This window comes from Ammodytes marinus (assembly GCF_949987685.1).
Source record: "Ammodytes marinus genome assembly, chromosome: 1".
Taxonomy (NCBI): Eukaryota; Metazoa; Chordata; class Actinopteri; order Uranoscopiformes; family Ammodytidae; genus Ammodytes; species Ammodytes marinus.
Genome location: NC_137230.1, coordinates 12,905,929 through 12,919,959, shown reverse-complemented (window position 1 = coordinate 12,919,959; position 14,031 = coordinate 12,905,929). Strand labels below are relative to the sequence as shown.

General features: G+C 40.6%; 1 protein-coding gene across 1 annotated transcript; it reads right to left on the bottom strand.

Annotated features, from left to right (window-relative positions):
* Positions 1-2,552: 2,552 nt before the first annotated feature.
* Positions 2,553-13,725, bottom strand: LOC307250141 (hexokinase HKDC1-like; the record flags this gene model as incomplete). The annotated part of the gene is made up of 21 exons (XM_080027113.1): positions 13,606-13,725; positions 11,813-11,975; positions 11,224-11,381; positions 10,876-10,998; positions 10,668-10,763; positions 10,114-10,213; positions 9,262-9,445; positions 9,003-9,158; positions 8,525-8,758; positions 8,088-8,229; positions 7,808-7,964; positions 7,550-7,689; positions 7,136-7,255; positions 6,803-6,898; positions 6,429-6,528; positions 5,962-6,083; positions 5,348-5,508; positions 4,670-4,825; positions 4,084-4,171; positions 2,944-3,089; positions 2,553-2,682 (listed from the first exon to the last, which is right to left on the bottom strand). Exons 1-21 carry the CDS (start codon positions 13,666-13,668, stop codon positions 2,553-2,555), a joined length of 2,835 nt encoding a protein of 944 aa, XP_079883239.1. The 5' UTR covers positions 13,669-13,725.
* Between the last annotated feature and the right edge of the window lie 306 nt (positions 13,726-14,031).

Genomic DNA, 14,031 nt, shown 5'->3' with positions numbered 1-14,031 from the left:
ACACACACACACACAAATAAATGTAATGTATGAAAAGCCGCACACACCTTGCTCCCCCTGAGGAATGCCCATTCAGGAGGACTCTGAAACATGTGTTGGATGTTTGAGGTCAAAAAGAGATGTACCTTTAAGGCGAATACATTGTATGAGAGAGGGGGACATTGACATAGGATGAAAAGAAATAGAGAGAGATATTAAAGGAGAAAGAGGATGAGGACAAGAGTGACAGAACGTGAGAGGAACAGAAAGCCCTCGCCACCTTCTGTATCAGTCACTTCACCATGTCGTAATGCATGAGCTGCAGACACAGCAGCACAGCTGTGTTGGTGTGCAGAGTCAGTGAATGTGTGGTTTAACTGTGCAGATACTAGGTCACTACTAGGACAGTGTGGGATTAATGTGCTGTTTGCGTGTGTGTGTGTGTGTGTCTATGTGTGTAAAGTAGCTGTCAGCTGGTAGCCTGTACAGGTCTCACATGTTAATCCCTGACAGATTAACTACTGTTTCAGTCCTGCATGGCCCACATCTTTTGTAAGCACATATTGCTCCTTCCTTTTTAAACTCCAAATTTAATTTTTTCCTTCCTTAATGCTTTGGTTTTACCTTTGCATCCTTTCCCATATTCCTTACTACTACTCTGCTGCTGCCTGCCCTTACCTTCAACATGTCATCCAATCTGTCATAAACAGATAAGCAAACTGTCAACTGCTCATTGATTGCGCTGCTCATTCCCTGTTGGAAAAATAAGTTGTTTTGTTTGTGTGCAACATTACATTCACAAAGGCATACTGTAGGCTATTCCTTCCCTATTATTTCAGGTCTTAAAGGTTAGGAAAACACTCAATTTTCAGTCCACTTGCTCACCCCAAATCTCCAAAACATCCTCATTTCCTTTAGTGTTATGTCAGCATGTACTGTGCAGACGGACAGATGAAGGACACAGGCAAATAGGCAAGGATCCAGCTAGACAGACGATGCAGACAGACGGATGAAACAGATGTGCACACAGAGAGAAGACAGACAGACAAGCGATCACAAGGACAGAAAGTCAGTCCAGAACCCCAACAGAGCGCCGCTTGTTTTTTTTATTGTTGGGAAACGTGGTCAGCGGCATTCCAATCCTCCTCCTGCCCTTCATCAATACCGAAAGACTGCTGACCAACACACACGCACACACACACACACACACACCTTATCTTTGTCCCCTCCAAAATAAACTATCCTTCATAAACAGATGACATTGTATCATACAACATTTTTTATTTGATGATTGTTATTATGAACTGAGGAACATTTTAACCATATTACTGATACACTGCAGGGTAAAAGCTGTATAAAAAAAGACTTCAAACATAAATTAATAACCAACACAATCAGCAAACTGGAACACGCTTAAAGGAGGCAGTGTGGGTGAAACATTGGAGCAGAAGTACAGATACTGTTCAGTTCTTACTTTCAAGGAATCACATCATACAGTATATACAGTTTAATCACAATTTGACAAAGCTATCAGTCTTACATTTCTAACATTGCAGTTGCCGTGGTTAAGGCATCTGCATTTTTCTGCTTTGTGTTTGGTCTTGCACAAAGTTTCAACCTTGAGTAGTTTCCGGGTAGTGATTTTTGATACGAGTGTTTTCCAAAACCAAGAGTGCTCAGCCCTGCTATCAAAGGCAGAGAGCCTAATCAGTGTGTGGCTAACACTGGAACCATTACTGAGCAGCTGTAGGTGTGTTTCTTTCCCCATAGCAGACTCAGGGACTGTGAGAGTGAAAGGCTTTGGTTTAAAGCCATGTTTGCCAGGCAAGTCACCCTTTCACTGCCATACACATTACAATATAAGAAAGTTGTAAAGCTACAGTGTGTACGTTTCATATGTTGGTTCAATTCAAGCCCTCGCCAAACGTGTTGACACAAAGTTGATTAAGCATATCAGCTCCACAAAACTCTCTCTTTATTTCTCAGCATGGCAGCGTTTACAAACTGGTGTCGCCTCCCCCCACCCCCCCCCCCCCCGACACTGGAGCTCAGAAAAATCCCAAGAAGTGCCCCAAGAAATGTTTCAGTTGGTGATTCCCTTGCATAGACTGACATCTCTATGACAGCAGAAGGTATAAAATCCATGAGCGATCACCAAAGGTTTACCTCATGTACTGTAGATGCGCCGACAGTGTTGTTACTCAGAATTCCTCATTGGGGCAACAGAAGATATGCACTATAGTTGTAAATCCCAATAAAGAGCCAACCGTTAAAGACAGACTTTTTCTGTGGTTGACAAGCTTTGTTGTAGCTTGTCATTTAGTAAAACATCCATTAATTGGAATCATGTTCTTCGCATATGATTGGGGACTGGAATTTGAATCCGTGGTGGTGTAGCACAAATAGGTGTCTTCATGGGAGGGAAGACAGTGAGGCATCAAGCAGTGAAAACCTCTGCATGTGTTATGTCCTTCAGGTCAAGTCAGGTTTTAAGGGATCAGGTCAGGTTTAAAGAAGCCGTTGGCGTATCCATTTTTTTTATAAGCAAGGTGAATATTTGTTTTTGCAGTCATCTACTGCTTCTGAAGGGCCACAGCCGCGATGAGGGCGGCACCCTTCCCGCTGCCCTCTTCTGATGGAAGGAAGGTCACGTTACACTGAGGGGCCAAATCTCTGGTAGTCTCTTGGAGGACTCCAGAAAAACTACAAACAGCAGCAGCACAAGAGAAGACATTTTTAGTTTTGTATAAGTAACTTGTTAAAGCAAAAATGAAGAGTAGACAGTGAAAGAAGCGTTTGGCTCCAGTCCCCAACAAGTTAAAAGGGACACAGTACATAAAGGTAGCGGATTGTGAGGAGATATTAACAGATTTTGACAAGGGATTTTGACAACAAGCATACTCCAGAATCGCTCACTCAACCTTTAATTGAACTGAAACCTTGAACTTGAAATAGTTAACTCACTGTGGATGTAGTTTATACAGTGCCCCGTCCACCCCTACAGTGATGTTCAGATGGTCCAGTCCTCTGTTCTCTCTGATCTTATCGACCACGGCCGCCATTCCTGCCCCACACAGCTGAGCTGCACGATGTGACACTGCTCCGCATACCTGCGTAACAATGAAAACCATTATTATTATTGCAACACTTGACTGACTGTTGGTCACAGTGCAACAGTTTGCTGCGCCAAACACCATCATATCACTCTTTAGCTAGTGGACACAGATCTTACTGAATCCCAAAGTCAGGTTGCAACATAGAACATCTGGTACACTGTAGTGTGTCAAAGTTGAAACTCTTAACCTCTCTCTTGCATTTGAGAAATAGGCCACAGGGTTGCAGAAGTGTGCTCATCAAATGTGTGAGACGCAATGAACGTCCACAAACTTGCTAGTATGGAGGGTATTCTTTTGGAAGAACCTATAGCTTTTTCACAACACCCAAAATAAAAAGCAGGCAAATTACAGCACCGCAATAATGTTGGAGGCAATGTGGGACCAAAGAGGCCGACCACACTCATATATTCTGGAACTGTACAAAGATAAGGTTATATTGGGAAAATGTTAATGCAGGCGTTAAATATATTTTGGGATCCGAAAATCCCAAATACCTGTCCAGTGATGTATTTTGGGAATATTCTAGATGAGAGAAGATATGTACTTTACTAAAATGTTATGTGCAGCAAGTAAGAAAGCTGTTACAAGAAACTGTCCTAATGTAACTGCCAGAGGAACAGTGGCTGGTAATTGTTCAAGACATATTTGTTATGGAAAACTTGACTTATCTTTTGAGAGTCAAAGAGAATGCATTTAATAAGAACTGGAAGAAATGGAACATATATATAATGCAAACCGACACCGACCAAATGTATACCTCATTGAATTCCTTTTGCATGAGTATTGTATTGATGTAGATGTGTTGACTTGTCTATATCTTATCGAAAACATGATAAAAAACTAAAGTGAGAAAGAAAAGAAAAAGACAGGTAGTGTCGCCATGCACATTATGACAAAACATTACATTTTACCGGAGTAGATTATGTCCCTAAAATTGCATTTAAAAAAAACTAAAAAAACACCTATCCTGCTCATAATTTTCTCCTACCTCTTTGACAATGATGCTGTCATCACAGGTGCTCTCGAGCCCCAGCTGTTGGAGAATAGATCTGACCTGCAGTAGCGCCAGGCGGTCACTAGGGGGAGACAACACAAATACACACATTACAGTACAATTATTAAATAAAATACAGCCAGGCATTTACAGTTATACAAAGTAGCTATACATGACTTTTTGTAGAGTTATATAAACTATAGATATGAATATAAATAGTCATATATATACAGTCATGCCCAAAATTATTCGGTTATTGAGAAGGGTATGAATAATTTTGGACATGCCACTTTTTGTTCAAATGTAAATAAAAGCTGAAAAATATTTTTTTCCGCAATGATGCCTCTTGAACATCGTCTTATTATCTTCTGGGAGAAGCCTGTGTCATTTCCAATCAAGAAAACACTCGCTGGTTGAATAAAAGTAAGTTTAAATCAAAATTTGCCAGGGGTATGAATAATTTCGGGCATGACTGTACATAGTCATATGATCAAATAGTGGATGAAGTTCTTATACTGTGTCTGAAAGAGACGAGATGCATAAATTACACATACAAACACACATACACAGTGTCTCCTACCTCTCTATTTGTGACAGGAATTTGGTTTGGAATATGTCAGGTGTTTTTAAAGCCTCCGTGACGCGTCCTCTGAACAGCAAACCTCCTCTGGTTAAATCCAATAATACCTGACGGACGATTTCTCCTAAATACATCCCACTGGTCAGCTTTTCAAACCTGCACACTCACAAGGACACATGGCACATTGTTAGACCACTGTGTGACCATCCCATCAGGTTAACAAACAGCCTAATACATCGAGAAAAACACAAAACACTAAAGCGTGAGACACACACATGTGCATTAAATTATGATTTATTAGTTAAAATCATATGTATCCTAAACACATGAGCACACAACCAGATGATTAATACACACTTTGAAGTAACACACTTTGATGAATCAGTGCAACTATATACTTCAAGTGTAGAAGGACATATTCTCATAGGTATTTTTTTTCTTTAAGTTCTACTTTATATTTTATTTTATTACTTTTAAAAATGACAAATTTTTCGTTATTTCTTGCCTTAACATTTGAAGTTCAACTTTAATTATTATTATATTTTTAATTTGATTTTATATAATCTCTACCTAGTTAGTTAAATATATACTGTATAATGACGTTCTTTCTTGCCCAAGGTGTGTGTCGTTTTGAAGGTTATTTGTGTTCAATTACCGTAACGTGAGTGTGTTTCTAACCTTTGTTCTCCAGGGTGGACTGAGCTCTGGTTCACCTCGATGTCATAAGGTGTGATGATGTCATCCAGAGAGCCATCATCACCCAGACCTCCCCACTCTGTGTTTATACACATCTTCTCATCACCTCCATCCATTTTCTTTCCTTCTGTCCTATCACCCTGCTGGGATTAGAAAATAAAGAGGGGAAGGTTATATATATGGATTATTGACAAAAAAAAAGATATTTCACTTAAAGATGAGAGTCAGTGATTCTGAAGAACACTTGTTTACAAAACCACTTTTTGTCAAAATTAGTCAATATCTCCTCTTGATTCGCTACCCGTCTGTGTGCACTTAAAGAAATGCCAGTGTTAATACACAGCCTAGGCTCTGTAATCTGGTATGTAAACAAAGGGGGCCCACCGTAGCTAGCAACATACCAGTTTAAAGAGGCAAGGCTATGTATAAACACTGGATTTTATTTTTTATAGCGCACACACAGTATCGTGAGGAGATATTCACTGATTTTGACAAAAGAAAAAAGGTTTGCCAATAAGCATTCTCCAGAATCGCTGACTCCGCCTACATAGCCACAGCTCACTAACAAAGGGAACACTGTGAACATTTTCTTTTACCTCCTTCTCCTCCTCCTCCTCTCCTTCAGGTCTCCCCTCCTCTCTTTCTGTTCTATCTTTCTTTTGGACTATCTTCTCAATGTTCTTCACTTCCTCCATGTAACAAACGTTAGACCCAGTTCCTGTGAAATACAATGACACTGTTGGTTCCTGAAAACATTTCAATTCAAACTCAGTGGTGTGTTTTCAGACACAAAATATAGAATACTTAGCAAAAAGTTTGAGGTGAACTTGCACAACACAAACAAATGTGCATTATTATAACAGACTTTGTGAGGTCTATGGCGATCACTTGTTCTAACCCCAAAGCATATGTAATAACTACAAGTCTGAACAAAACCTCAAACAATATTACAGCCTTAATTCCAACACAAAGACCTTAGCCTTAAAAAAGAACGCGATAAGAAAGATAACTAGCCAAAATATATTGATACAAACCAATGTAAAAGTCTCTGAAAGTAACATACCAGCAATCAGTCCAACCTCACACTGAGGGTCTTCATATGCACAGCTCATCATGGTCCCAACTGTGTCATTGACAACTGCCACTATGTCCAAGTCAAACTCCTATGGTTACAAACATACACATGTGTAAACAAACACACACCAATTGCGTGAGTGCCATTACAAATGGGATGGCTGATCATTTCTTACAGTTGAACACTGAAAAAAAAAAAAAAATCTTATTTATGTCCCTCCAAGCCTTGTCTCAAGGTTGTGGATGGTTTGGGGTCTCTTGTAAAATCCATCCATCCATCCATCCATACAAATCAGAAATCAGAGCATTATAGTTTCAGCAGGTCATCAATATAAAACTCTATTTTGCTGTATTTTGACTCACGTTGTGTCTCTTGATGGCCTCCCTCAGCATGTTAGCAACATCATGTCCCTCACAGTCTGTGGCCTTGTAGCTTTTGGTCCAGTTCATCAATATGCCCTACAGAAAATACAAAAGTTGATACCAGGTCGCAAATGGTTCCAAAATTGATGTTCCTCTTTTTTTATGTCTGTTTACCTTTGTATTTTACATGTATCTTCTGAACCAACTACATTTAAAAGCACTGATTGATCCATTGGTTGCTATTCCTCTCAGAAAGAGTTTGCCTTTGTTGAAGCTAACACAACTTAAAAAACATAACAAAGTAAAGACCCACATTATGATGTCCATACGTACCGTGTCAATGGCTGTCTGTTCACAGGGGAATGAGAAGGTGAAGCCGGCAGGAAGACGAGCGTTTTTCATCCCCATGTTGTCTAGGAAGTCACCGACACACTGCGCTAGATGATCAAACAACTACAGACAGACAAGATAGAGAGAGATGCAGAGAAATTCAAGCTTTTGTTAAAAAAAGAATATACTTGACTATCTCTAATGTTTTCAAGAAAATTCCACTTCTGACGGGCTTTTAGACAACCCTGCATGTAATGTACTTATTTTCTCAGTCATCAAAAATACTTAACTAACTTATCAGTTCTTTCCCTTTCACTAAACCAAGTCCAAGTTTCACATCCTCTGTCTCCCTACCACTGCTTATCTTTTCTGTCTGCATCGTTTAGTACTAACACTCGTACTAACAAAACGTCCTACCTCTTCTCCAGTGCCCTGCATTATCTCCAGAGGTATGGTGTAGATCTTATGGTAAAGCCGTGGTCTCTGTTTTCTAAACTTCACCAGCAACGCCCTGAAGTTTGTTCCTCCCAGATCCAAGGCAATGTACTTTCCCTGCTCTGAAAAAAAAATACAAATATTGTTTTTTTCTTACAGTTACAGATGAAAACGGGTTTCAGAGAGGAAAAATTATAGCAATAAATCTGTTTATTTATTTTTTATTTGAGTCTCACTGACCTGTGCCATCAGGTGTGCGGTACACATAAGAAGGAAGCATCTTGACAGCAGAGGGGCCTTTAGTCTTCAGCCCTGCTTCCAGCCCCGCCCTCATCCTGGTTTTGACCAACTGCAGCTGCTCTGGGCTAAGTCTGAAGGGAGACAGTGTCGCATCCACCTACAATACAAGAGAGACTGTACGATGTAAGATACAGTATAACAGCATTAATGAAGTTGAAATGGCTGCGCTTGTGAAGTCACATTGCTACATACAGCACAACACAGCACACAGCATCTTTACCTGTCGCCTTCGTGACGCAAGCCGTTGGGCGACTGCTGCTACCAAGGCGGCTCCTTTGCTGCTGCCGCTCTCCGATTGGACAAATCTGACACTGCAATCAGGATGCAATCTGCGCACCACTTTATGGAGACGTTTAGGATACCTGAAATGGAAAAGAGTCTGATGTTTAATCTCTACTGGTAATCTCTATGTACAGGTCCGGTACAGTGTGGCAAGTTCATTAAACAAATAACTAAATAAATGGATAATCTTTTTTTAATTGAGATACCTACAAATATATTTAAAAAAGTCAAAACAATACGACCAGTCAGAATGATACTTCAAGGCATCTGTAGAAATACCATATTAATGGTAATGATAATACAAAATACTGTATCTTCAAATATGTTTTGAATATGAATATGTATTTTGTGGTGAATATTTCCAAAATAGCCTACTGAGGGTGCGTCTTGTACACTGTTCCATCCACTCCCACGGTGATCCTGAATGTCCTCAAATTCCGGTTTTGCTTGATTCGGGTCAAGATGGCCGCCAGTCCGGCCGCCACCAGATTGGAGGACCTGAAGGACACGATGGTGCTGACATGTTGAACAGCAACACAGTCGTCGGATGATGGGCTCAAATCAAGCTGCATGAGGATGTTTCTGGTGTTCTTCAGACCATGGTAGTACCTGAAATAGACATGTACGTTGTCACTTGTTGTTGCACACAAGGGAGTGTAACACAGACAGGCAGACAGACAAGAGCGACAGACAGACAGACAGACAGACAGACAGACAGACAGACAGACAGACAGACAGACAGACAGACAGACAGACAGACAGACAGACAGTTGGGCAGACACAGACAGGCAGGCAGACACACAGACAGACAGGCAGACAGGTAGTGAGGTAGACGGACAGATAGATAACTTACTCCTCCATTGCTGCTACGTGTGCAGTAGTTATCCCCCCTTTAGCCCTCAGAGCATCCGACACATGTCCATCAAACAGCAGTCCAAGTTTGGCCATCTTTAATACCACCAGCCTCACCAACTCACCCAGATACATCCCACTCACCATCTTTTCAAAGCTACAATTGTGGGAACACAGAAACAGAGGGGTTTTAAGGGTTGATATTGTGTCATACAGCACATGCCGTACCATATATCATGAGAAAAAGGTGCTCTGCTCACATTTGTTTTCCAGGGTTGTGGGAGGCTGCGTCGACATACTCGTCAAACTCAGTGATGAACTCCTTCAGTGCCCCGTCGTCTCCGAACCCTCCCCACTCAGTGTTCACACACATCCTGCCCTCGTCCCCCTCCACCAGGTCAACGTGACTCAGCTCCTCCATGTAACACGCATTGGTGCCAGTGCCTGAACAACACACAGACATGCAGGATAATTAATCATTTGTATTTATATTAATTTTAGACAATGAAATAGGACTGGTTACATTTATCTATCTTCAATTAATGATAACAGGGACAAGTAAAACTTAAAACTAACCATATAATTAAACCCTTTCAGTGATTTTTTATCTAAACACATCTAACATAAAATTGTTTGTGAATACGTTCAAGCATACAACCATGCACACAAAACACACACTTCCTCACACACATGCATTAGAATGGTGAACAACTAGAAGGGAACAGCAAATGAATTAAAGTGCACAACAGCTTCTTAGAACAGTATTTGATCTTGCCATCATGGTACACCAAGCTTATTGATTATTTCAAACTCAAATGCATTCGAACTTGCATCAGGTTTAGGAAATGTTCTATTATATTTTACTATAATCTTTTGAATCTGAAGTGTTTGCTCAGGCATTCTATCCACCTCCTGTACAGTATATTTATGATCTGATAACAACGGACGGATATCTGTCACAAATGCACACACGTGTCAGAACACAGTATTAGCTACAAAGCAGCATCCCAGGGAGTTTAAACAGCTTCAGATGTCTGCTGCCTCAAACAGGCACAATGGAGTTAACTGTACGAATCTGATAAAATATCTACTCTAAGCAATGATGTACTCACCTATGATGAGTCCTACTTCACAGTACTTGTCGTCAAAGCCGCAGGTCATCATGGTCGCTGCAGTGTCGTTAACCATGGCTAACACCTCTACATCCACACCCTGCAGAGTGAGTGACAGAGTACACCAGGTTATGAGGTTAAAGCAACATCAGCTACGGTACAGTTTGTGTGCTGAGCGTGGGTAAGCGGGTAAGATTATAAGTACTTGTGTTAAAAGATAATTGTCAGTGTCTGTACGACAATAATCTTTAAAAAATGTATTTTCAGTCCCAGTGTACAGTTCCTAGGTAAGCACATACATCACTTCTTGTCGAACATTGAAGAAAAACACACACATTTCTCAAATCGGAATTCATATCAAATGTCATCCTAGTAACATCAGATAATCATTTCATCCATGTTTTGGCTACTGTGGGCGTACAATTGACTGTGAGTTTCTTTCGACAAAAGCTCCTCATCAAAACCTTAACGTCTTAGTCCCTTAACATTATAGAAAATAGATTGTGGGTCATACAGGTAAGTAACATGAACTGTAGTGAATATGGGTATCCTACCCCAGATCTGTCGATAGCCTCCCTGAGGGACTGGACCACATCTTTACCCTGGATGCCTCGAGCCCGGTAGTTCTTACTCCAGCTTAACAAAGATCCCTACAGAGAAATATGGAAAACAATAATGAAATGTGCAGAGTGATTCATGCTGTAGGCCATGAAAACCACATGGATGGTTAGATGGATTGATGTATGGATGAGGCGTCCTTACCTTATCCAAGGCGGACTGTTCACAAGGGAAAGAGAAAGTGAAGGCCAGAGGATGTCTCTTCTCCAAACTGATGTTCTTCTCATGCATGAAGCCCTTCAGAGACTCTGCTACATGATCAAATAGCTGCAGACAGATAGCAGGGAGAGGAGAGAGAATGACAGTCAAGGAGAAGGTGGATAACGTTGAAGGTTGGTTCCCTTAGATTTAACCCCCGCTCGGTTTTTCCACCCTCCTCAAACTCCCCTACTTCTGCTGCCCTCAAAAAACTCCTCGAATGCATGTTGCTCCAGCATGTCTATTTATGTTAACTTTTCCTGTGTCTTCTCAATCGTCTCCTCATCTCCTTACCTCTGTTCCTTTCCCAATGAGCAGCTCCTTAGGCATTGGGTAGGTCTTTTCCTCCATCTGCACTCCTCCTCTCCTGACCCCCATGCCCTCTCTCACTTTGACTTGGAGCACCTTAAACTGAGAGCCTCCCAGATCCAACACCAGGAACTGTCCTTTCTCTGCAGGAGTGGAGGAGAGAGACAAAACATATTTTTCTTCGTCCACAGAACTGCCACTCACTGGATATTTTCTCTTTTTAGGACCATTCTCTGTAAACCCCTAGAGATGGTTGTGAGTGAAAATCCCAGTAGATCAGCAGTTTCTGTAATACTCAGACCACCAACAACCATGCCATGTTCAGAGTCACTTAAATCCCCTTTCTTCACCATTCTGATGCTCGGTTTGAACTTCAACAAGTTGTCCTGTCCAGGCCTACATGCCTAAATGCAATGAGTTGCTACCATGTGATTGGCAGATTATATGTTTAACAAGAAATCGAACAGGTGTACCTAATACCGGTGCATATGCAGTATGCGTATGATGTATGTCTTCAGAAATACATTGACCCACACAAGCTCTAAGAAGTCTGAAAGTCATTGATGTGAGTCACCTGTTCCATCAGGAGTGGAGTGGATGTGCGTCGGCAGCATCTTCACCGTTGCCGCGGCGTAACTATCCGATAAAAGGCCCTTCTTCATCTCAGCCTGGAGACGAGCCGAGATGTCCGTCAGCTGGCTGTCATGGAGACGCATGGCGTGCAAAAACCTATCCACCTAAGGATAGATAAATAAAAAAAGGGAAGGAGAGGAGAGGAGAGGAGAGACACAGAACAGAGAGAGTAAACAAGAGGGCAAAGATAAATGAGCCGTGGCCATTTACTTCCAACTGACTGGACTTAAACGAAAGGAGGAAGGCACAAAAGAGAGGTAAGAAGGAGAGGTGAGATGTCTCCTCTCCTTCTCTCCTTCTCTCAAGACATTTCATCTGACATTTATATCCTAAAAAAATATTGTATTTTTTACAAAACAAATTGAAAAAAAGGATCTACAGCATTTTTGGACAATTTCCAATTTTCCATTTTCATCCATTAATTAAAAACAATATCTGTGTTTGTATGTGGAGGAATAATAGGCCTATCCATATTGTAACATTCCATAATCTAAAATATTTAATATTACATTTGATAATAGATATATAACCTAATGCTATTTATTAAGTATTTATTTTGTGTCCCAAACATTTAAATTGACACACAATTTGCAAAAGCATGCCCTAAATGTACATTCAGCACCAAGTATCAAAAGCCATTTGGGAGTAACACTAGTGTAATCAAGGGAGAGAGGTTTAATTAAGGGACTGAAACTAGGAAGTTTGAGAGAGAGAGATGGAAACAATGAATTCAACATGTTGAGGAAATAATTATTTTTAAGAGCAGGACAATATAAACTTTTCTATAAATTAGTAAGAGGCAAAACTTCTATCAAAAGCCTTCCCACGCTCAGTCCAGCCATGTACTAAGCCAAACCATTATTTTTCTTCTGTGGTGAATTGCTTAAGGGACAAGGTCCTTCTGGCTGTCTACCTGTCTGGTGTGTTTCAGTGTGAGTGATGTTACTGATGGGTGTGTCAATATAGTTTGTGCCTGTTTGATTGTGTTGATTCAATCTTCACTAAGAGATGAGCAGTGGCACTGCCAGAGAATCATGTTAATCATTGCCCAGAAAAAGACAAATGCTGCTGACACAACAGTAACTAATGTATATGACTCTTCTGCCATTTTAATACAGCACTGGGCACTGCTTTATCTTTTGGATTTACTAAAGATAGTTGTGGGCACGTCTGCAAAACCTTGGGAGGTCAAGTTATTGTAGATGAGTACATTTTCCAGCTATTCCATAGGCAATCACAAAACTTCAACCTAAAAAATATTTTTGTTTGCATATGCAATGTTTTACAGTAACGTAATAGCACTAACTTATTGCTGCATCCAATGTAAGCCCATGGATGTTTTATACAAAAGCGAGGCAACATCTGTGTAGATTTTTCATGCACATTAAACCAATTTTGTATATTGCAAATTGTGTTCCAAGAGGACGGGAGTGGTAAAGTAAGCCACATTTAGAATACTGTAAGATGAATCTGCATCTTTCCCCTTTCATAAATCAAAGAATAGTGACAAATCATCTTGTTAAACATGTAACCAGCTTGATTTAAAATGTAGTTTCACAATTCATCATTCAGATGATGTTTATATTACAGCAAATGTTTCCATCTCATAATACCTCATCTGTATAGAACAAAGTCTGTTTGATACAGGGAACTACTGCCGCTGGAGCAAAAGTGAATTCAAATGTGTGTGTGTGTGTGTGTGTGTGTGATGTAACACAGTGGAGTAGCTCTTACCTTCTTTGTGGGGTCCTCCTGTAGTTTGGAGAAATAGAAGGCCACAAGATGCACAGCCAACATCTTGATGTATAACACACACACGTGTATGGAAACTTTCCCTGTTGGTTTGTTGATGAGTTGGCGTTCCTCTGGTATGTTCACAGAAACACCTGTAACACTCCAATGAAATTTGGATAATGTTAAATAAATCAAAAACACATTCAGTGTGTACACTTACTAAAGTGCAGGATGTGTGTATCTTCCCTCCTGTACTGCCCCGATCGTCTTGTTTGGTTCCCACTGATGAAAGTCCACCTAGCAGAGACCAACCTCCACTCCAACTCAATGATTAACAAGCCAAACCCCTCTCTCTCCCATCATTTCCTCCAATCTCTCTGTTTTACCGCTCCACCCACACTGCTTCTTTGGTTCATTTAATGTCTA